Source organism: Epinephelus lanceolatus, chromosome 14 (assembly GCF_041903045.1).
Source record: "Epinephelus lanceolatus isolate andai-2023 chromosome 14, ASM4190304v1, whole genome shotgun sequence".
NCBI classification, from domain to species: domain Eukaryota; kingdom Metazoa; phylum Chordata; class Actinopteri; order Perciformes; family Serranidae; genus Epinephelus; species Epinephelus lanceolatus.
Window position 1 is genome coordinate 18870953 of NC_135747.1, and position 23568 is coordinate 18894520.

Below are 23568 nucleotides of genomic sequence, written 5' to 3' on the forward strand. Positions count from 1 at the left end.
ACCAGCATTGCCATGCCTTTTGTTGTTTTTTTTTTGTCAAGATACTTAACTCAGTGCTATTACCCTCAAGCCAAACATCTGCTACCTTGATGGACAGAGTCAATAGCTCTCAAAACTGTGAAATTACCTGAGCTGTTCTTGTCTCTCATGGCAGTCATGTAGCCATCCTGGTCCTTGTCTCCTTTTGCACCTCGTTCCGCTAAGAGACCAGTGGGGTCAGCACTGTAACGCTGTCCACTACTGTCCTCCCCTCCACCTTGGAAAGCAAAAAGACAGGAAGTGGGAAAGAAATTTAGAATTTGGCACTTTACAAACCATGTCTTCATAAAAAGATGACCCTGCATACAGATTTGTGGTATTTAGTATGTCATTGTTTTATTGCAAGTCATTCTTCATCAGTAAAGAAGCATTGTGCATTTTCAATGTGGGCCATTTTCGTGTTATCTTTTTTGTCCTGTGACTAAACTCTCAGGGCTATTCATGTCAAGCACTCTGTATCTTTATGGGGATTTGAGGTTTTTAGTCACCTGAGATGCATTTTATTTTCACTTTTTTCTATTGACAATAGATAGATCATTATCAGTGCTTGAATAGAGTACAACACACTCATAGCGTATCACTATTTTCCAAATAATGCAGAGTAGGAGATGCACATTTTTTTTATACAGCTCACTCAAAGCTTGGTTTATTCTTTTCCCATCCAAAAAAATCTACAAAGGTGGCAAAGATGGGCCCCAAAAATCTTGCACTGGAGCTCAATAAAAGTAGAAGCACCCACTGCTGCTGCTTCTCTCCAGTTGCCTGAGAAAGAGGTGTAATATGTGGCTCAGTTTTGCCAGACAGCTGCTAGATACGAACTTAGCCTTTTGTGCTCACCTCCCAAATCCTCTACCGGTGAGTCATCCATTGCCAAAGTACAACACCAATGAGGAAACAGCAGTTAGGTTCAGGTAAAGAAGTTTCAAGATAAAGTACTGTATAGTTTTTTTAAAGCCATTTCTTAATTGGAATCATTACTGTATTGTTAAATATAATGTTACTGTGAGAGAAGATTTTGGCCGTATATCGATCAACCCTATAAGACTATACGAAGAAATCTCAACATACACACTTTTGTCAAATGTCTAAAATGCACATTCATACTCTAAACTGTCCATTAAATGTATGGAAAGACATTTTTAACAGCTAACTTAACTGATGTCTTAGTTTTACAGACCCTGTTACTGCAATATCCATCAATCTCACAGTCTTCGGCTCACCTGCTCTCTCTCTCTCTCTCTTACACACACACACACACACACACACACGCTCAGTGAAGTGATTGCTATTCCCCTCAGTTTCTTCAGCTTTTGGACAAACTTTGCTCTACCTTGTCCTGCAGCGAGAGCCGAGCCAGGCCCGAGGGTACTTGACCTTGGGGAGGCCTGCTTCCTCAGGGTTCCATTGCACCGAGGGTCATCCTGGTTGCCACGGCCAAATCCACCAGCAATCTGGCTCCCTGAGGACAGGTCCTGTGGTGGGAGGCAGCCTCCAGACACAGGTGGAACAGACACCACTCTGGGAAGAGTGGCCAGCATGTCCTCCATGCTAAAACTGGGGTCCTGGTAGCCATACTGGTTCTGCACAGAGGATGAAGAGGATAAGGGTTAAGTGAGAACAGAGGAACATCGATGTCAGACACAGTTATAAGAATATAATTTCACCAAGACAAAGCAAACCCTGAGACAAATACAATAGGGGGAGTTATGGCAAAACTTTTATTGCTCTTCTATACGATATTGAAGCTCATCTTATTTTTCAAGTGTGGGAATAAATCGTGTGTTTTCCAGTCTTTGGTCTTTGAGCTACTTCTGGAAGCAGGAGATTTGATTTATTAGTGAAGTATGAAATATATTAAAAAAAAACACACAATATACAACAATAAACTACGCACGTAGTGAGTAGCATATAAAAACAGTGTGAGTTATGAAATGTATTTGTGCATGAAGTCCAAAAAATGGGCAAGTTCTTTGTACCATTGTTCATCTGTAATATTTAAATGTGACAGGCAGGGGAGACAAACAGCAGTGCCAAACAATGATATGGCAGCATGACTGCCAAGGACAATTTAATTAAAAGGATTTTAATTAAAAGGCTCCATGCAGCAAAGTCTTAAAGTAGCCATATCAGCCCTGCCCTGCTGTGTGCATTTGTGTCTACACACTCATAACAAAAAAGGGTCTTTTTTAAAACCTCACTGGGTGCTTTATTCTGATTTATCTTTTTTCCCAGGAATCCGGCAAGAAGTTTGTTTTCTGCTTCACATTCCCTCGCTCACTTCCCTTTGCGTGGTCTCTGAGCAGTCTGTAATGATACTAATGAGAAAGAAAATCTGTTTTTTTCCCATGTTGCACTTATTTTTCCTTAAACACAAGAGTTTTCTGGTCTGTAAATTAAGGTGGGGGTTCAAATCTTAGCATTTGTACTCGTTTATTTATCAAGTCCCTTAATTATTTGTGACTCTTGGCATTCGGTACACCACAAGAAAGTGATGCCTCAGGCCTGTATTAAGAGAAATGCGGATTATTTTTAGTTTATGGAGTGTTTTTGGCACTAAAATTATAACATTTGATAAAATATCAGCACAGAGTATCAGAACATTACAGCTTCAAAGCAAAATTTGACTAATAGCACATCCTGGTCAAACCTATAGTGTTATGCTACGTGATGCAATAGTATGAAAATAAAGCATTAAAGACCTAAAAATATGAATACATTTAAAGGGACTTTGTTGCGTTTGATTTTCTGTGGTTAACTGCATCATTGTCTATCCATCACCCTTGGATTCTTCCTTCCTTTCTCATGTAGTGGTCTGTACTTAAAGCCTGGAGGTATTAAATCGGAGCTCCAGAACTCACGCTGTGTTTTCATTCCCCTGTAACTACATCGTCTAAATCACCCTCTATCAGTCCTCATTTACACCTCCTCCTACATCCTCCTCTCTTGTCTCAGTATTCTAACAGGAAATGCCGTCGCTAGCCTCAACACAAAAGTACAATTTCTTGAAGTAATGTTTGAGGTTATTAAAGTGAACCGTCAAGGTCGCAGTCACATTATTTTTTCAACGTCTTGGCCATGGAGCCCATCATGGACTAAATTATTCCATTGTGGAAACAGGGTGAATTGGGGGAAGGTAAAGCATCACACCTGAATATTTAGGTGAGTCAAGTAAAGCGTCCCATTCAAATGATTCTCTGTGAAAAACAGAGGGAGCTTGTGGTGATGGGTATGTGTTTTGGTCATTAATAAACCTCTAATTCTAAACTAACATGAGGATGCATATTAATAATGACTGTTAAGTATGGTGAAAACAATATGTGTGTGTGTCTGTGAGAGAGAGTGAATAAAGGAAAAGCTCTTTCAGCCATGCTAGTACAGATTATATTTATTTGCAAATACTGCATTGCGTTGGCTACAATAATTGAGCTCATTACAGTCATCGACATGATTTATGTGGATGAATGTAACTTCGTGAAATTAATCACATTAATTCATTATCAGCCCCAATAAGAAAGCCCAAAAACAGTGGCGGATAACTTTACAAATATGCAAATAAATAATGTGTCATTGCCTGAGATGCACCAAGCAGAGCTGGAAAAGGAGTCATGTCTCTCATTGGCATTCGGCAGGCGTTTTTATCCTGACACAAACACAGGGGGATATTGGAATACAAAATGGCTGAGTTGCCTGGCTGTGTGACTGGTTTTGTGATAGATTTAAGTCCAAAGATAGACGGTGAACATTTGAACAGTTGAACAGTTGAAGAACTGAGAGAATCTGGCTGTAAACCCCAATTTTGAAGAAGGCAATTACCATAGTGTCACAATGGAGAAAGACCAAGGAAAACAGAGGAAAAAAGGAGGGAGATGAGAGTGGAGCTGAGAAAGCTGTGTGAGTTCTGTTTTAAGATCTCAATCTTTTGTGCTTAAACAGGAAAATCCTGCAGCACACGCTGAGAAAATTCATTCCACCATCACTTTAGACACCATCTAAATGATCTGAATGACTACTTTGACTTTATAGCTTCTCCTTTTCCATCATGGTTTAATGCCAGTCACCCTGCTGCTACGCTCAAAAAGAAATGGGGGAAAGGAAAAGTCCATAAGAAATGAAAAGACAGGCAACTTAATTCTAATTTATTCTAAAGGGAAAAACATGCTAAGAACCAAGTCAAATATTAGATAATGCAAGGACTTCAGTTTCTGTAAGGATTGAAACTTCTAAACAGCCTTTGTGCAAAATAAGAGAAACATGTCTGTCTGTGTTTTTACTCACAGAATGGTTTAATTATACATTTCATTATGATGAGATAAGTTAGCAAACTTTCAGCAGCGCTACTTGGAGTTTGAGTAATAGAAGTTGATAACAGATCAGTCAATCTGATCAAAGCTGATCAGAGCAGATCCATGGACAAGAGGAACAGTTGTGACAGAGGCTAGTGAAAGCAAACTTTCAGAACCAGTGCAATGAACCTTTAAGTTTTACTGTCACGACGCGTTCTGCTGCTCTGCCTGTGCCCAGAGTGCACTCTGCACTTGGAGAGTGTGTTCCAGTGTACAACAAAATGGTATAAATATAAGTCCTGCTCCAAAAGTAGAAAACCCTTATGTAGCGCCAGATGCTGATATTGTTCTAGGACGCCACAAAGAAATGAAAGTGTGGGAAACCCTGTGATGGCATTTATGTATTAGGGCCAGGACACATGCCGCATCTTTGACCACCTGAAAAACGCAAGGTTAGGCACTGGGTGCTACTCTTGTGCCTACTCTGTGCCAACTTTCAAGGGCGTGGATGTAGATTGCATCTGAGGTGTCTAAGTGGCAATCACCAGCACTGTATCATAGCCTACATACCAATGATCCTGAGTTCTGACCTGATATTCTTCTAGGCGTTGTTTTGTATTGTGTATAAGGCCTAAAATGTCGCCCATGGAGTTGAAATGGTAGTAAAAGTTCTTGTAACCCTGCACTAACATGATCAACTTCTTCTCCAAATTTACCACAGACTGATATTCACAAAGAAAGAGAAGTTATTAATTGGCTGTAAGTGATCGTTCCTTGTCAGATGGCATGCGGCTACATTCCAAAAGTTGAACTATCTCCGGGCGCAACAGTCGCACCCTGAAAAACAAGCGCCTGCAAACACTTGTGTGCCCAATGGCGTTGGCATCGAAAACAATGGATCTGAGGGCAGCATGTATCCCAGCACTAAGGCATAGCTCACTCTTGTTTGTCAAAATTTCACTCAGCCCATGTGTTAGAAGCAATGCAATCGCACTATAGAGGGTAGGCGCCATGTTGGCATAAAAAACACTCAAGTTTCTGCAAGCTGATTCAAGGTCCTGAAAAACTAGGCTTGTCTAGTTGTTAAAAGAGAATAAAGAGTTACTTACAGTAGTATTTTACAGCTCTTTATGGCTGGGTCTTTTCAGTGAATGCTTTTATTTAGACAGGATCTTCTGAGGTTCAGGAACACAAATCATTAAAACAATTTAACATATCACCTATGTTGCAAAACTAAGCCAAAGAAGTCCTTGAAGCAAGAAACAGAGATGAACTTTTACAAACTTTAACAATGCAGACGCAAACAATGCAGTATCTGTGAATTGAGACATTAAAACTTATCACCACCAGACCATGAATATCTAGTTCAAGTGTAAGAAGTAAGTCAAAGATATGGCTGTTCTTCCTGATTAAAGTTTTGCAGACATTTCTGCTGTAGTATCTGACGTGCCACATGTTATGTGATGACCGGGGTCTTATATGATCAGTTAGGGGCCCAGGTCAAGATTTTATTATGGCTCAGGTCAAGGATAGATAAGTAAGATGAAAGGTTGGATTCCATCTAGATTGTCTCTCTGTCACTTGTCACATTTTGTCTCAAAGTTCATCAAAACAACCGACCTATATATGCAGGGTAAATTGAGCTTTAAATTGAGCGTTATTCAGAGCAGTTCATATTGGCTTCAAACTCTCTCTCAAGCATTCTAGATGCTTGATAGATGCTGTACTTCTTGTAATAAACCTTTCTTTATGCAAGCAAGATGGTGTCATCGGAGACTTCTTCATCACCTTCACATCATCGCTATTTAAGAAACAACACTGCAAAGGTCAAAAACTGTGGATTTTGTACACCATCATTTACATTACAAGTGCCTTTGGAAGGGATTTTCTATTGGCCAGTATGATCCTCCCGATCATATTGGCTGATCATAGCAAGCAAAACCTGTTACATATGGACACCTGCCTGCTGTTTTACAATGAACTTAGGGTGCTTTCAGACCTAAGCTGTGTCTCAAATCGCATACTTCTGTACTTTCACTTACTATTTTGACACTTACTATTTTGAGTGCGTTCACACTGAGAAGTATGGAAAAATGCAGTGCACTATGAGTACCCGGATAGTGCTCTCAAAACGGTCAAAAACTATGGACACTTCTTGCCCTCAATGGTCGCCATCTTGGCTACGTAGCGGAAGGGGAGGGACCACTTTTCAAACTGGAAATAGCGACCGAGGACTGTGCGACCATGAACGTCGCTGCATTGTACAAATACATGTGTTTTTTGTACTAAGCACCACTATACTGTTGTCGGGTATTAGCCAGCAGTGTGTTTATTGGGTTAATTTAGCAGTCTGTAATGATTTGGTACCGCGAACAATAACGCGAATGCTAATGCTAGTTTGCTAACAAGCTAATTTGCAGCCTTCATTTCCGGTGAGTGCACAACAGCCATGTTTGGTTTGAGACAACGCTACCCTGTCGAAATTTGCGCACTACGCCAATGAGTACATAGTGCACACAGTATACTACATAGAAGTATACGATTTGAGACACACAACTAGAGTTGTCTTGCTTTCCTCCGAATCAGGGACTAATTTTGTTACAATGCTGCATAATTGCCCAGAGTTGGTTCGTGTTCTCACAGCAGCATTTACAAGCGAACCAGATGAAATGCTAGCATGAGAAAGCTGCACTTGATTGGCCGGAATTTTCACGCGGTAAAAAAATCCAGGAAGTAAACAAAGCGTTGAAGAACAGTACAGTTGTAAGATAAATGCGACATTTTCTAATGTCACAATGGAGGGACAACTACGCAGGTTGATTTTAGTGCTGGTCATCGTGTACTATATTGCTTGCATTGTTCATTTTGGGCAAACCATGTTTTGATGTATTGGATGGTCGTATGTGCATATTTAGGCAGTACAGGAGGAGGTGCACATTAATAATCCTCCAGGACTGTAACATGCTCATGCTTGTTTAACCCAAACAATGCGTAATGCAACTGCAGTTGGATCGGATAGAGGTCGGATCACATTCTCACCACAAACAAACCACACTGCAGTTTGTTTGTAACCAGACCTCTTCAAGAAGGTCTTTGTCTGGTTGTTTTGCTGAATACCCGAGTGTAATTGCCGTGTTCACACATGCCCAAAGGAACCACACTTTGGGGCAAACAAACTTGAGTTCAGTTGAAGCAGGACAAAGTGTGAAAGCATCCTTAGAAAACAGTGAACCTATCCTTTAAAGTGTTTGGAGATTCTTAAAAGTAAATACCTTGTTGGAGTCCATGTGCGTGCGAGGAGTATATGCCAGTGGTGGAATGTTGAAGGAGTGGGGCACCAGGTACTCTTCAGCATCCATCAGGTCCTCCAGCTCCTCCTCATCCAGGAGGCTCTGGAAGAACTTGCTGTCGTTGGGGCTGGGCAGCTTCATGCGGTCGTCACCCTGATTAAAGTCATATGTGGATACAAAGCACGTGTGTGTTCAGTAATTAGTATTTGTCAGTATTATTGAAGAAATAATATAAAAATAAAGAAATAATTATTTGACGTGTGCTAATGATGTAGGTTTAATTTCACTGTATTTGTTGACTAATTAAAGCCTAGCACAATAATTTTAAGCTACAACACGCAAGCAACGTATTGAGTGGTCAGTGTGTTTTCTATCAATGGAATAAGGAAAGAGAACATCTGAATTTGTAACTGATGTTGATGTCATCTATTAATGACCTAAATTCTGTAATGTCACGTAATCCAGATCTTATCGGTACATCACAAAGATTTACCTACCTGGATGACAAGGTATCTCTGGGGATCACGCGCCATCCGAGTGAACTCTGCTGCCAGCTCTTTGAACTTGGGCCGACTGTCTGCATCTATCATCCAGCCTGAAAAATGTGTTTGTGTTAGCGTCTGACCAATACGAACTTCTAAATACATATAAAGATACTGATGTTTAAACCCATGGTTGCTTGCCAAAGGCCCTTGACTTGAAATTTGACCCTATTACTGTGCAAGTTTTCCCCCAGCATGTTATTCTCTGTAGTAAGCAAAAGCCTCATCTACACCTATCAAGATCACTTTATTTCCTGACTCCCTCTGAACTCAACTGCATCTAAGTGGGAGGAAAGGTGCAGCATGTATTGTACATGTCAGTGGCGATCAAGCAGAGCATTTCTGTATTCTTCACACTTTGCTGTCGATGGTTCTGCGGGTGTCTACACAGACCGCGTCAAAAATGTATGCCATGTTCCTTTCTGTGCTGTATTCATAATGATTTTACTTTGATAGGAATCCTTTGAGCCCTAAATTACATACATTTTTTATGTTAAGTACATGCACATGTGGCGGCAGTATGGATGACTGTCATCCAGCATAAAAACGTCTCATATGTAAGAACTCTACCTGCTTAGTCAGATTAGTATTCCTCCTGTGAAAAATAATATGTGATAAATAGTAGCAATATGTGTGTCTATATCACCTGGGATCACAACAGTAAAGAATGACCTGACCTATAGTAACCTATCAGCGCACTGTCATCAAACACCAGCAAACACAGAAAATATATTTCCCCACTTCTAAAGGTCTCAAAACATTTTCCATTCAAACTGTTTTCAATTATATAAAACTTTCTTATTTGTTCCATAATGAACAATTACAGAATTTTTAATGAAGTTCTCTTTTTTCACTGTAATCACTTTTTCCAATCTAAAGATAAGCACTGTTTCATCACTAGAATGGCCATATGGAGTAATGTGCTCTTCTGCCAATTTCTCTGTGAACACATGGGTATGATGCCAAAGCAATCATGTGATCTGGCCCAGAGTAGAGCCCGTCTAGGTATCCGGAGAAATAAGAGATAGAGATCGAAAGACAGAGAGAGGTGGCTTTACACACGAGTAAACACATACAGATACAAGATAAAGATATGTAGAAATGATAGTCTTTTATCTCGGCACCTAGTTTCATGCCAGTAAAGCTCCTGAATATCAAGAAGTGCATTTCCTCCACATGTGTGTGGTGCAGTGTGCGTCTGTGTATTTGTATGAGTTCTACATGTAAAGTGGTGCAAAAAGAAAGGCTGATAACAGTCAGGTGACAGTGACCTGCCCCTGCTGTGTGTATCTGCTGCCAGGTTGGCGCAGGTTCAGGGTGTCAGTAGGAGCCAAGGTGACAGTGAGGGCCAGAGGCTGCAGCTTGGAGACGAGAGGACAAGACTGGGGTGGCGTTGGCACCAAGCCTATGTGCTGGCAGTAATGGCCAGAGGTTACAACACCACCTGCACCCAGGTGCCTGACACCGTGACAGCAGTGACCGACCAATGAGGCCAGAGTGGTGGTGGTGGGGATCAAAGCCAGGTAGAAAAAATGAGTGCCTACTGTAATTCATCTTCTACTATAAAACTGTACACGCTGCATGAAGCAGTATACATCTTTCAGAGCATAGCTATGACTTAGAGTCTGAGTTAGGCCGTCTGCACACTGCTCTAACAATGGCAACAGTGCTGACAGAGCTGACATTGCTACCTTGGGGAAACTGGAGGGTGGGCACTATGCTTCTGTGACGCCACAGTGGGTTGAGGTAGCATTATCGGTGCTAACTGCCGTGTGGGCGCAGTGCAGAGCAACAGCGTTTACCCAGCCAGCCTGATACACACACAGGGACTCACATACACTAACAGGCATGCACCGCGGGATCGGCTATCCAACCCAATTGCCAGAAGAATGTCGGCATTAAAACTTTTCATTTTCACAACACTGTGGTTATGTTAAAGCCACACTTACCTTACTGGAAATTTTACGCTTTTCTTTGTTTAGGTTAAAATGCTATTAATAAGCTGATGGCACACTAAAATGTAATCGAATTCCACCAGAGATAAAAATTCATAATTATACCATTCTCATATGGTTCTAAGAAAACTCCAACCAATCATTGCATTCGGACTGAATGCAATGATTGGCCGAGCGTCCTGTCTGTCTTCTGCTCGTGGAAGCCTCCGACTAGAGTAACCGCTCGCAATATAACTAGTATCAGGGAAGTTTGTGGATATAAACTTTTCTGGCTTCAAATGCAGACCACCGCTTCCACCTCCAGCTGCTCCAACAGGGAAATCAGTTGGCAAAAGAAAGAATATTGCAGAAAAAGCTAACACTAAGAGAGAACTTGATGCTGCAAGAGCCAAAACTCTGGTCAACATCAGCTCTGCTTTCGAGTGATGGCGAAGACTGATGCAGCTTCATGCTGAGCTAAAAAGGGACGAGATGGTCGCAGAGTTTCTGCTGGACAGATATTTTTAGTTTGCCACTAATGTAACATAGACTATAACGTTATATATGACAACACAGCATCCAGTTGCTAATGGCTAACATTAGTCTACTGTAGCGTAGCCTCTGAAACATTAACGTCATCTTCCTTGTGCGTTTCCACTTACTAGTAACGTTATCGCTGCTATCTTACGTTAGCACTGTAACCTTATTCTAAAACTCATCAGTCATCAGTGACTCTGGTTGAGTTTTATAACTCCGGGGTTGCGTTTGACTGTCTTGGTTGTAACGTTACACTCGCTGTCCTCTTCGGTGTATCTAACGTTACGTTGCCAACGCCTACGTCTATCATAGACGTAATGAGGACGTAATGGAGGAGGGGGGAGTAGGCCTTTGGAGGGAGGTGGAGTTGCAGGAGGAGGGGGATGGGACTTTGGAGGGAGGCGGGAGTTGTGGATGTTCAAATTTTTTCTAAGTGCTGTGTGAAATGCAACAAAAGTAAGAGTAGCTTTAAGGCACAAAATGTACTTGGTCATAGATAGGAAAAGACCATGTTTTGGCTTAAAATACCCTCTTTGAGAAGCAAAATCCTGGCAGGAAAAGCAGAGATGTATTGGTAAAACATGAGGCTTTTCATGCTACTATCCCCACAGAGGGGATGCTACAAAGCACCCATAAAAGCACCCACAATTAGAGCCTAAAAGCAGATGTAAACCCACCAATGACTCAGCAAATACAACTCTTTTTGTTGCTTGCTGGTGTTGAACAGTAGTCTGCAATGCTCTGCAGCCTGGCAGGCGTCTTGCTTAGGTGTCATACATCCACCATCGCCTCCCCCTCTCAATTTAGAAACGATTATGATACGTTTGAAATGTGAAAATGTAATTGTGGTTGCAGAAATGTAAAATGACTGGACTGGGCTACCACAACAAAAAACAGAGTAGCCTGAATTACAACACACAAAGGTAGCATGACTTCATTCTCTGCTCAGGGCTCCATTATTCTACTATATCTTTACAAAGCAAATAGTTATTTGCTGCTATAATAATGTTCTGTATGTCTTATATAGCTCCTTTAAGGATTTGTCCCTGTTATTGCCATCGGAGAGGTGTTTCAAACTCTCAATTGAAAAGATGAACTGAAAAAAATAACAGCTGGGTTGAATTCTAGAATAGCAATATTTCAGCTTTAAAAACTTCATCTTTGACACCGCCGAGACCCTCTTGTACAAAACAGCTGTTGTGGCATTTTAAAAATCACTCAATAACAGTGTAATTATTTTTGCCTGCTTCAACTAAAAACCGGTTGGCCCCCTCTTCACCCTTAAAAATCCATTGGATTTTCTAGTTGTTTGAAATACTGTGGATGGAAACAGAAACAGGAACTCATGTGCAATATACTCTAATCCTCTACAGGAGCTCTGCAGCAAATATATTTTTGTAGCTTATATTGTAAAACAGGAAAAAAAATGTTGACTTACTTTCTGAGGCTGTGGTTTGTGGTTGTGTTGTATTTGAATATAAAATATTGTGAGGAGTTTCTGGTATTTAGCCCACCCCTCCACTTACATTTGACCATGACCATGTAGACGTCAATGGTGCAGATGGGCGGCTGAGGAAGACGCTCTCCTTTCTCAAGCAGGTCTGGGATATCTCTGGTGGAAATGCCATCGTACGGCTTCCCTCCAAAGGTCATCACCTCCCAGATGGTTACCCCTAAAAAGAAAAAGAAGAGGCAAGGAAGAAGAGAGACAGAAAAGAAAAAAGAAAGGATGCGATGTAAATATAAGAGAACAAAAGAGGAGAGAGCAGCAACATAGAGCCGAAAGAAAAAATATGTTCATACAGAAAAGAACATGTGTAGTTAAGATAAGTAGAGTCGAGATGTGAAGAAATGAGTGAGTGCAGTGGGGTAAAGAGTAGGGAAGATTAAAGAGTCGAGAAGACAGGGTTATACAGCAAGAGTAGACACAAGTAAAGAGATGGGAAGAGGAGGAAGTGAAATAATTGAAAATAGGAGACAGACCAGAAAAAGTAAAGACGAGGAAAAGTGAAGAGGGGAAGCAAAAGAAGAAGAAAGTGAAGAAGTCAAGATGTGAGAGAGCAGAGGAGATCAGAGGGGATAGGATGAAGAGGCAGGAGAGACAAAATGAGGAGGCAACAAAACAAAGAGTAAAGAAGAGAGGACAAGATGAGAGAACACACGTCAACAGAGGACAGGGGATGAGGGGAAGAGAGGAACTAATCAGTGTCTTGAAAGTCACCAGTCAATCTGAACTTTTAGAACTCTTCAGCCTTAATCGTGTTAGTGTTAATGAGCTAATAAGTGGTAAGCAGAGTAAATGCACGCTATAAGATGGAAGTTTAATAGCCCCCGGTCATAGAAGACCACAGGGGATATGGACGCACTAAATCATAAGGATACTTTTAATCAAACACACATTATTCTCTTTGATATGACCCGTCTTGCTTTTTATTTTTGGGGGATTTTTTTTAAAGGAATTTAAGAGTCACTGGTAGACTTTAACAGGAAACTGTTATTTGAAATATAGCAATAAAAGTCCCATAAGACTGAAGGGTAATGGAGGAGGTCGGTAACTAGATGTAAATCTTGCTGACGTGCTAATGGCTGCACAGATTGATTTTAATATTTGAGGATTTAAAGGAGCAGATCATTCGATTTGGATAGTGCAGTGAGTGTGTTTGCCATGTGTTGAAGCAGTACACTCCTCTTCTTCATCAGCACTCTTGACTCTCTACATCTGCCTTAGATAAATTATCTGCCTGTGTAGCAAGCAGTCTTTCTTGAGTTTATTCTTTACACATATGCCTTCACATGATTTACTTGCATCCACAATCTACAGCATTCCTGATATATTCTTTTCAATATGTATTTTCCTTATTTCCATCTACACCTTACTATTCCAACTTGTGTTTGTTTTTGTGGTGTCCATTGCAACCATTGCGCCTCTCTGTCTGGACGATTGCCGACCCTGTCACTCAGTGGACCCAGTGGTTGCTAATCTCAGTGAAGGTGATCCTCTGCTCTGACCCCGCAGTGGAGGAATGAACTCCACACTGAAGTCAGGACAGCAGAGTCACTGCCCATCTTCTGCCGCAGGCTGAAAATGTGCCTTTGTAGTCTACAGTGTTTGTACACATGCCACTTATTACATCCCATTGAACACAGTGCTTTACAGAGCATTAAAATACTGTTAAATTGTTCAAATGAAAACTAATTGGTAAATAACCATAACAGACAAAATTAAAGCAACTGTGCACTTGTTTTAATAATGAAGGGGCACTGAAATGCAGTTCTGAAGAAATGCAATGTAAGATGCAAGTAAAATAGTATTTACATATCCAAATAGAGAAAGGGTTTTATTACCGTTAACAAACCACACAGAATTGGACTGATTTTACAGCAGAATCAAACATGACACCCAAGTTTCTTATACAGTAACGGGACTTCCTAGAACCTTGTTACTTTATCCAGAGGGGGTTCCATCATACCTACATCGTGTGTCAAAAAATACACCCCTATTATTTTCCATGTACAACCTCACACTGGTTGTGGCAAGACACGCGGCGGCGCTCCTGGACGCACCACCCCGCGGCACTTAACGCCACTGTCCTATTTCCAGCCTCACCACCCCTGGAAATGAATTAATTTCCCCCCACTTGCTCTCTGCTTGTACATAAAAGCTCCCGTAACAGCTCCTCTTCTCTGCTCCTATAGCAGCTCGACTCCTCTAACCACAATGGATGCATGAAGTGAACTCTGTAGCTGTAGCTGTCTCGTGTGTGACAAAGACTGGGTGACGAAAGAGTGGTCATTGAGGTCGAGAAATATCCAAAGCTAAATGACCCATGATTGTGACATTAAAAAGACAATGGCAAAAAAGGTATTGTCTGGCGAGTCATAGCTCTGGAGACTGGCTCCTCAGGTGAGAAATTTAAGCTAATGCAGAGGTGGAAGACGTACAGACCTTTCAGTAATAAGTAGTACTGGCATTTTGATGGTCGTCTGTTGGTCTGTCACGTCTGCAGTGACACGTGTCCAGTGTGTGCTAGGGGTGGCACTTGACATCTGTCACATGACGCTCCGCAGTTGTGGAGGCGCCAGTGTGTTTTTAGCTCTATGGTACGTCCTGCGTCTCAGAGTGTCTTGTGCCTTATGCACATTCTCGTTAGCTCGCAGTGGCTTGCCTAGGCCCTTTTGGAATAAGCTAGCAAGACTGTAACTTAAAAAGACAGATATTAACGTAATCTTTGCCCAAACAAAAGATTAAACCGGGTGATTTTTTATTTTTTTGTCCTCACTGATTCAAGACGATTTGCTCATATCTTTGCTCCTTGTTCTACTGGCACGATTGCAACCAACTGAACTTATATTAGACTTCCATGCAGATTTTCAAATGACTTTTACTTGACTGCTTATAAATTCTCAAACTGACTATCATAACGTTATACTGGAAAATACAAACAACTAATGGACCTAAAGTCCTTGATGGACTAAAATATGTCCAACAACAAAAATCTACTCAGATAGTCAGATAGTGTCTTGCATCAACAGATACCCAATCAGGCTTACAAGACAGACTACTTTTATGTACGTAAGTGTGGGGCCAAATATAAAAATAATCGGGAAACAACATAAACGAAAAAAGTACATTCACTTTTTGTGTATTATTCAGTTTAGTTTCCCTAACTTTCCAAGCTTTAGAAATAAAACTCACCCATACTTTTTCACTCAGTCCAACTTCTTATTTTCATCGGACCAATATAATTCTGGATTTTGTTTCTGCCTTCTTACAGTAGTGCATGCAGGTTATCATACAAAGTATGAACGTGCACTCAGCATGAGCTCAGACAGTTCCGGAGCTCACTGAAGTGGCATGGTTCCTGCAAAACTGTGCTCCTCCCGGTGAAATATCAAGTTTTTTGGGGAGTCCCAACAGAGGCCCAAGATAATTGGCTACACCCTTTGTGCTACCTGCAGCACTAACAATGAGGAGTTCTGTCCCTTCCGCACTGAACAAATTGTTATTCATTTGTTTGGAAGGTATGCACTGCAGACATACAGTACAGGCCAAAAGTTTGGACACACCTTCTCATTCAATGCGTTTTCTTTATTTTCATGACTATTTACATTGTAGATTCTCACTGAAGGCATCAAAACTATGAATGAACACGTGGAGTTATGTACTTAACAAAAAAAGGTGAAATAACTGAAAACATGTTTTATATTCTAGTTTCTTCAAAATAGCCACCCTTTGCTCTGATTACTGCTTTGCACACTCTTGGCATTCTCTCGATGAGCTTCAAGAGGTAGTGAAATGGTTTTCCAACAGTCTTGAAGGAGTTCCCAGAGGTGTTTAGCACTTGTTGGCCCCTTTGCCTTCACTCTGCGGTCCAGCTCACCCCAAACCATCTCGATTGGGTTCAGGTCCGGTGACTGTGGAGGCCAGGTCATCTGCCGCAGCACTCCATCACTCTCCTTCTTGGTCAAATAGCCCTTACACAGCCTGGAGGTGTGTTTGGGGTCATTGTCCTGTTGAAAAATAAATGATCGTCCAACTAAACGCAAACCGGATGGGATGGCATGTCGCTGCAGGATGCTGTGGTAGCCATGCTGGTTCAGTGTGCCTTCAATTTTGAATAAATCCCCAACAGTGTCACCAGCAAAACACCCCCACACCATCACACCTCCTCCTCCATGCTTCACAGTGGGAACCAGGCATGTGGAATCCATCCGTTCACCTTTTCTGCGTCTCACAAAGACACGGCGGTTGGAACCAAAGATCTCAAATTTGGACTCATCAGACCAAAGCACAGATTTCCACTGGTCTAATGTCCATTCCTTGTGTTTCTTGGCCCAAACAAATCTCTTCTGCTTGTTGCCTCTCCTTAGCAGTGGTTTCCTAGCAGCTATTTGACCATGAAGGCCTGATTCGCGCAGTCTCCTCTTAACAGTTGTTCTAGAGATGGGTCTGCTGCTAGAACTCTGTGTGGCATTCATCTGGTCTCTGATCTGAGCTGCTGTTAACTTGCGATTTCTGAGGCTGGTGACTCGGATGAACTTATCCTCAGAAGCAGAGGTGACTCTTGGTCTTCCTTTCCTGGGTCGGTCCTCATGTGTGCCAGTTTCGTTGTAGCGCTTGATGGTTTTTGCGACTCCACTTGGGGACACATTTAAAGTTTTTGCAATTTTCCGGACTGACTGACCTTCATTTCTTAAAGTAATGATGGCCACTCATTTTTCTTTAGTTAGCTGATTGGTTCTTGCCATAATATGAATTTTAACAGTTGTCCAATAGGGCTGTCGGCTGTGTATTAACCTGACTTCTGCACAACACAACTGATGGTCCCAACCCCATTGATAAAGCAAGAAATTCCACTAATTAACCCTGATAAGGCACACCTGTTAAGTGGAAACCATTTCAGGTGACTACCTCTTGAAGCTCATGGAGAGAATGCCAAGAATGTGCAAAGCAGTAATCAGAGCAAAGGGTGGCTATTTTGAAGAAACTAGAATATAAAACATGTTTTCAGTTATTTCACCTTTTTGTGTTAAGTACATAACTCCACATGTGTTCATTCATAGTTTTGATGCCTTCAGTGAGAATCTACAATGTAAATAGTCATGAAAATAAAGAAAACGCATTGAATGAGAAGGTGTGTCCAAACTTTTGGCCTGTACTGTACATGTATTGTGAGTTGCAATGGACAGAGGCTTTATACATGTCATTTCATGCAATTTTAAAAGGACAATCCATTAAGAAATATATTTGGTCTGTCTGATATCTGAAAATATTGTGGCCCTATTGTTGGTTTTGTCCACTTTGCACAAGATCCCTGAAAAGAAAGCTTACCATAGCTCCAAACGTCACTCTGATGAGTAAACTTCCTGTAATGGATACACTCCAGGGCCATCCACTTGATGGGCATCTGCCAAGTAAAGCACAACATGTCAGTATTTAATACACACAACAATCACCATTAAAATAGTTTATCTCTTTGTCCTATAATTCCTTAAATGAAATTGACAAGGAAGTTGACGGCATTTGTTTTGGGGTTCCGACTAAACTTGGATCATCTGTCGGAGAGGTGTTGGCATACAATCAACTGTTTTGGCAGGAGTGACTGTGTGCGTTAGAGAGAAGAGCGGCGACAGAATGAAGGAAAACAAGGTTTGATGAAAGAGAAGGCAAACACACACATGCACACAAACTCCAGCTGTATTGGAATAAGGTGGGGCAAATGGCAGGGCAGTCTGGGATGCGGCTTAACACAGTGATTAGATTTGAGGGCCAATTCTATTGATTACAGTGATGGAGGTTGAGGGGTGGGGGATGTCGAAGGTTAGAGCGTGTCTGTCTCTCTCTCAGTGGAGGGGATAATACCAGAACGCTCAGTGTTGACGCAAACCATGACACACAAGAAAAGGAGGGTTAGAGGGAATGAAATAGGCTTTTCTGAGAAGAAATGGTTTGAAAACAAAATACTAAAGAGGAAAAAGGATGAACAAAGATTAAAAGAGGCCAGCAGCCCATATACAGAGAGCTCCAAGGACGTATTTGTTTACCGGGTTCACAGAGTTTTGAGATCTCCATTCCCCAAAAGTAAATAAAACGGTCCAACAGAGCAGAATAGTATCTCACAGACTCCACTAAAACTGTCCTTTGTGATGGGCTAAGTTCCTCCCTCAGGATATAAAACCCTAATTAATGTTATTATCCATTGTTGTCTTTTACAATGTGTCAATGTTATGGTCCAAAATAGTAATTCAATAATATTGTATCTCAATGAGCCTCCAAAAACCAAACACATCAAACAGCTGATAATAAAAGCAGATAACAAGGTCACTCACTGCAGGCTCAAATGGTACTATAGCACATGTTAGTACAGTACAGTAGAACAACCACTAACACTACTGGTTTGATAATACTAGCAGTACTGCTACAAATAATACTATTGCCACAAGATACACGGATATTCCTACTATTGTAATTGATTCTGTAAAGTGCATTGAGACCATGTTTCTACCATGGTGATTTTACACTCTAAACTGAAACTGAACTGAAACGACTTAATTCAATCAAAAATTAAAGACAGAATAATGAGTGAAATTCATATTAAGACATTTTACCAATTATCGACCTCTGATTCACAATGGATTGCAGAATTAATACAATGTTTCTACTGCACAGGAAGACACCGAAATGTGAGTCATCTGAGTTAAATGTTTGGTACGCCAGAACTTATGCGAGCACCATGTGAGCAAAAGCATTAATTCTCTTTTGATAAAGGCAAAAACCACCTCAAGCAAGCATAAAAAACATATTTGTGCAGTTGAGGAAGTTGTATTGATTTTTGCCATTTCCATGAAGCTCTTCTAATGCGCTACTTCAAAATGCGCAAAAAAAAAAAACAGTTTATGGGAAAGCGGCTAGAGGCTTCCTGAAGTCTAGCTGTCATTGTAAGTTTGCAAGGAAACCAGCTGAGACTGTACAGGATTGTTCAGATGAACAGCAAAGCAGATTTTTGCCTTGTGTCATTCACACGTATTTGACAAGGGATCATTTGTGTTTTCACCCAAAACGGCCGGTGTAGCAACAGATGTAGCGATCTTTCCTGTGGGAGTGTCTCTGTATTTTTGCTCAGCTTGGCCTCTGCTTTACTTCACGTTATTTCCCTCATCTCCTTTCTTTTCCATTTGTCCATGAAACAGATTCATAATGTGCAAATGAAACATTCAACGAAAGCAGCAACTTGAGTGGATGCGTCTTGGGTTTACTTGCTTTTCTTTCCATTAACTTTGCATGCAAGTGCAGTGCTTTTAAAATTTGTTCTATTGTCTGCCCGACCACACAGCAAGAAGTCACTGTGCCCGGCCAAGACATAGTTAGATATAGCTAAGTGGATGCTAGCTGTAGCTTAACATTTCCATACAGATATGACAATGTTATTAATCCACTCATCTAAAACTCTGCAAGAAAGCAAAAGCGTGTTTCCCAAAATGTAAAACTTTTCCTTCAAGCTTTTTCTTAGTTTATCCGTGAATATATTAGTTTGCCACTCAAAACATTTATAATTTTTCTAGGGGCCCATTCTACTCTGCAAAGCACAGTGTGGGGCTGAGAGATGTTAAATGTAAATGTACAAGTTATTTGTCTGATAGTGTAAATGACAGTAATCACAAAGTAATGACAGGATTTACCTTTCCTCCATCAGCATTATATTCCTTCTCATTAACATCCAGCAGACGAGCGAGACCAAAGTCGGTGATCTTGATGTGGTTGGGAGACTTGACCAGGACATTTCTGGCTGCCAGATCCCTGTGCACCAGCCTACGCTCCTCCAGATACATCATCCCCTGCAATGCAAACATACACAGAAACACACACAGCAATTATTTTCTACTGGGTTCATTTATATACAATGCACTTATCTGCAGGCATGAGTGTGCACTGGTATGCTGTAACCTGCAGAAACACACACATGCAAGCCTGACTCCTGTTCAACATCACCATCTGTCTTCATCATCATCATCACTACCACCATCAAGACCCCATTAGAATTTCTGTAATTATTTGTGTCATCATCATTACTGCCACATTGTTATTTTTATGGTTATAATTGCCATCAATCAACAACTAGACTGTGGAAAAGTCCTTTTTTATTGCCAAATGCTTGACGATGCAATAAAAGCAGCAACCATAAGCATCAACCCAGAGGCAGGTTTTCAATTAAAAACAGGACCCATAGGAGTGACGCATGTTGGAGTAAAACATTTCATTCAGTACATTCACTGAACAATTGGGAGACCGCCTCCCTGCTCTGTCTTCCTGTCTGTACTTTAATTAATAATGATTATCTGTCTCCAACAAAGGCAAAGGCAATTTTCTCTGACATTATTGGATGTTCTGATGAAGTTACCATGTGATAAAACTACAAAAGTCACTTCTAGGGGATCTTAGTCCACGAAGACAATCAGCACAGTTTCAAGATGGACACCCAAAATTAGTGTCACCAATTCAGCTTCTGAACAAATGTCTCCCCTTCTGTTCCTGAGATATGATGTTGAGTAATGGCCAGAAAGTGTTTTTGCAGAATATTATGATGTCACAGTGAAGTTGACATTGGACCGTTTAGATGTAAAATGTCATCATTCGTGTGAAATTTTGACAAAATTAGTAAAAGAATTCCTGAGTTATGGCCAAAACCATGCTTGTTAGGTCACAGTGACCACTGACCTTCTACCCCCAAATTCTAATCAGTTCATACTTGAGTCCAAGTGGACATTTGTGCCAAATTTGAGGAAATTCCCTCATGACCTTCTTGAGATACTGCATTCACAAAATGAGACAGATGCAAGGTCAGGGTGATCTTGACCTTTGACTACCAAATTCTAATCAGTTCATCGTTAAGTCTAAGTAGATGTTTGTGCAAAACTTGAAGAAATTATTCTGAGACGTTGTTGAGATATCACACTAATGAGAATGAGACAGACGAAATTGAATAAATTCCCTCACAGCATTTTTGAGATATCGTGTTCACAAGAATGGAACGGATGGACGGATGGACGGATGGACTGATGGGCGAACAAAAACATAATGCCTCCGTCCAAGGCTACTGCCTGCGCGGAAGCATAAAAAAAAAAAAAGAAAAGTATATTCTACTTGCAGGGTCAATATAAACACATCTGTGTTAGCCTTCAAACATTTTGCATCACCACAAAAGGAGAAGGAAATGTTCATTCTGACATGAAATGCTGATAATGTCCTTAAACTGCAAAAGAACAGCTCTGTTTAGTTGTGTCAAAGCTTTTCAGTTACTGCATCTTGTGCTACATGTCGAGAGTCTATACTGCCTATTGTGCCTCACAGTAAGAGTGGTCCTGGAGGGAAAGAAAGATGGGACCTGAAGGAAAAGAAAGATGAGGGAGAAAAAAACTATTTCAAATTGGACAAGCAATAACAGAAGCCACTTTGGTTTGAAGTGGCGAGAGCACAGAAAAACAAGGCCTTATTTGAAACCATAACAAATTGGATTTAGCTGGAATGGGCTGGAATGAAGGGAGGAGTGGATGGAGGAGGAAGGGGGAGGAGGGGTGTGGGGATAGGTGGGGTTGAGTGGCGACAGTCTAAGAGGTGAGATTACATTGGTAAGGCTATAATCACACTGCCTCATTTGGCTCCTTCCCAGGAGAGAACATGTGGCTCCAGCACACACCTGCACATTTACACACATGCTCACACATACCTGCAGACATGCAACTTACATTGAGGTACACCTGCATATATATGTGTGTGTGTGTGTGTGTGTGTGTGTGTGTGTGTGAGATGGTGGGAATGCAAAGAAGCTGACAAAAACAGAGAAAAGATCATCCATGTTGAGTCGAGAATTAAAAAAGGACAAAGATAAGGAAAGCACATACTTAAAGGAGCTATATGTAAGAAATCTAAAGCAAATAGTCATAAAATCCTCCTAATATGTCACAGAGACTAAGGAATAATGTTCATATAACATACTGATCTCACCGACAACAATAGTACAGCCAGAATATTCGCATTTAAAAAAATATTTTAGGGTCCGCAAATCATATTTATGTTTTGAATTTGTTTTGGCCTGTTGGCCACCCACCGCCGTCTACCAGTCACACAGTCAGTAGAGTCTCAGCATCAGTTACAGTTACGACTGAGCTACAGCAGCACGGCAAGCAGCATTAGCAGTGTCCCGGTACATAGCATTAGCAGCCGGTTCTTCCTCAGCTGTATCCCGGCAGCAGCATTAGCAGTGTCCCGGTACATAGCATTAGCAGCCGGCTCCTCCTCAGCTGTATCCCAGCAGCAGCGTTAGCAGTGTCCCAGTACATGGCCTGCCACGGCAGCCGCCCGTGGGCAAACAAATCAGTCTCCAGCGTGTCACTGTCCGGCAACCTCGAATCTGTAGGGGAGGGGGGGCGGACACGACTCGCGGCAGTATTTTAAATTTGATTGCAGTAACAGTTTTGGCCACATTCTTACATACAGCGCCTTTAAGTAGACATTTCATGATCTAAATGAAATAAAGTGACTGTCACACACACACACACACACACACACGCACATACATCTATAAGATATTGTCCACATTCACATTGCCAACATTTTAACTGCAGCCAAAAGTGGCTCATAACTGTTTTTATTTTCATTACAGTGTGAACAGCTTCGATTCTCAGTTCTGAATTTTGTCCACTGTCATATGTGTTCCTAAATCAGATACAGATATGATTTGTTTGCAATGCAACCTCTGTTTAAACAGTCACATCGGAATCCATAAAACTTTTACTCGAGAGCAGTGGTTCCCAAGTTGGGGGTCCTGACCTCCACTAGGGGCTGCCAAAGCTTCACAGGGGGTTACAAGGCCTTCTTGATTTGAAGGATTTTAATAAAACATAAAAAAATCTCAGCCTTTCATTCATTCCTGTGAGGAAAACTCAATAAAGTTATTTTTATATTTGTATATTATTAAAGAAACAAACTTAAAAGACATCTCATAGGACAAAGGCACAACAAAGACTTAAACACTAGCTATATTCACAGTCTTCACTCTGCCAAACACTTGTGTCCTGCATTGGACAAGTACGCAGTTAAAATATCACCAGCCACCAGGGAGAAGAAAACACTGAATTGTCGAAGAGAAAAAAAGAGGCCTATTAAGTATGTATAATTGTTGAAATAAAAAATAAAATAAAAAAACATATACAGACAGGCAATTGTGTTAAAGTTCCTAACAATATCAGGAAAATTAATCTGTGATGCAATTCATCCAAATCACTGTTTTACACAACCATCCTGCAGTTATTAAAATAATTATCTGGTTCAAATGTACAATTTATCAGTTGCTCTGTACTGTTAGTGTTATGCAATGAATATACACTGCCGGAAAAATGAACACTTATTTGTCAAAGTATAACACCAAGTCAGTTAAACTTCAGA

At 41.0% G+C, this 23568-nt stretch overlaps 1 protein-coding gene across 2 annotated transcripts in view; it reads right to left on the reverse strand.

Annotated features, from left to right (window-relative positions):
* erbb4b (erb-b2 receptor tyrosine kinase 4b) overlaps positions 1 to 23568 on the reverse strand; it is a 476882-nt gene that overhangs the window by 2719 nt on the left and 450595 nt on the right. For both annotated transcript variants that reach the window (XM_033616755.2, XM_078174431.1), the window contains exons 21-27: positions 19806 to 19961; positions 17458 to 17533; positions 12152 to 12298; positions 8110 to 8207; positions 7595 to 7765; positions 1370 to 1619; positions 128 to 256 (exon numbers count right to left, since the gene is read on the reverse strand). In XM_033616755.2, the coding sequence (XP_033472646.2) occupies positions 128 to 256; positions 1370 to 1619; positions 7595 to 7765; positions 8110 to 8207; positions 12152 to 12298; positions 17458 to 17533; positions 19806 to 19961 (1027 nt within the window). The remainder of the gene's footprint in view (positions 1 to 127; positions 257 to 1369; positions 1620 to 7594; positions 7766 to 8109; positions 8208 to 12151; positions 12299 to 17457; positions 17534 to 19805; positions 19962 to 23568) is intronic.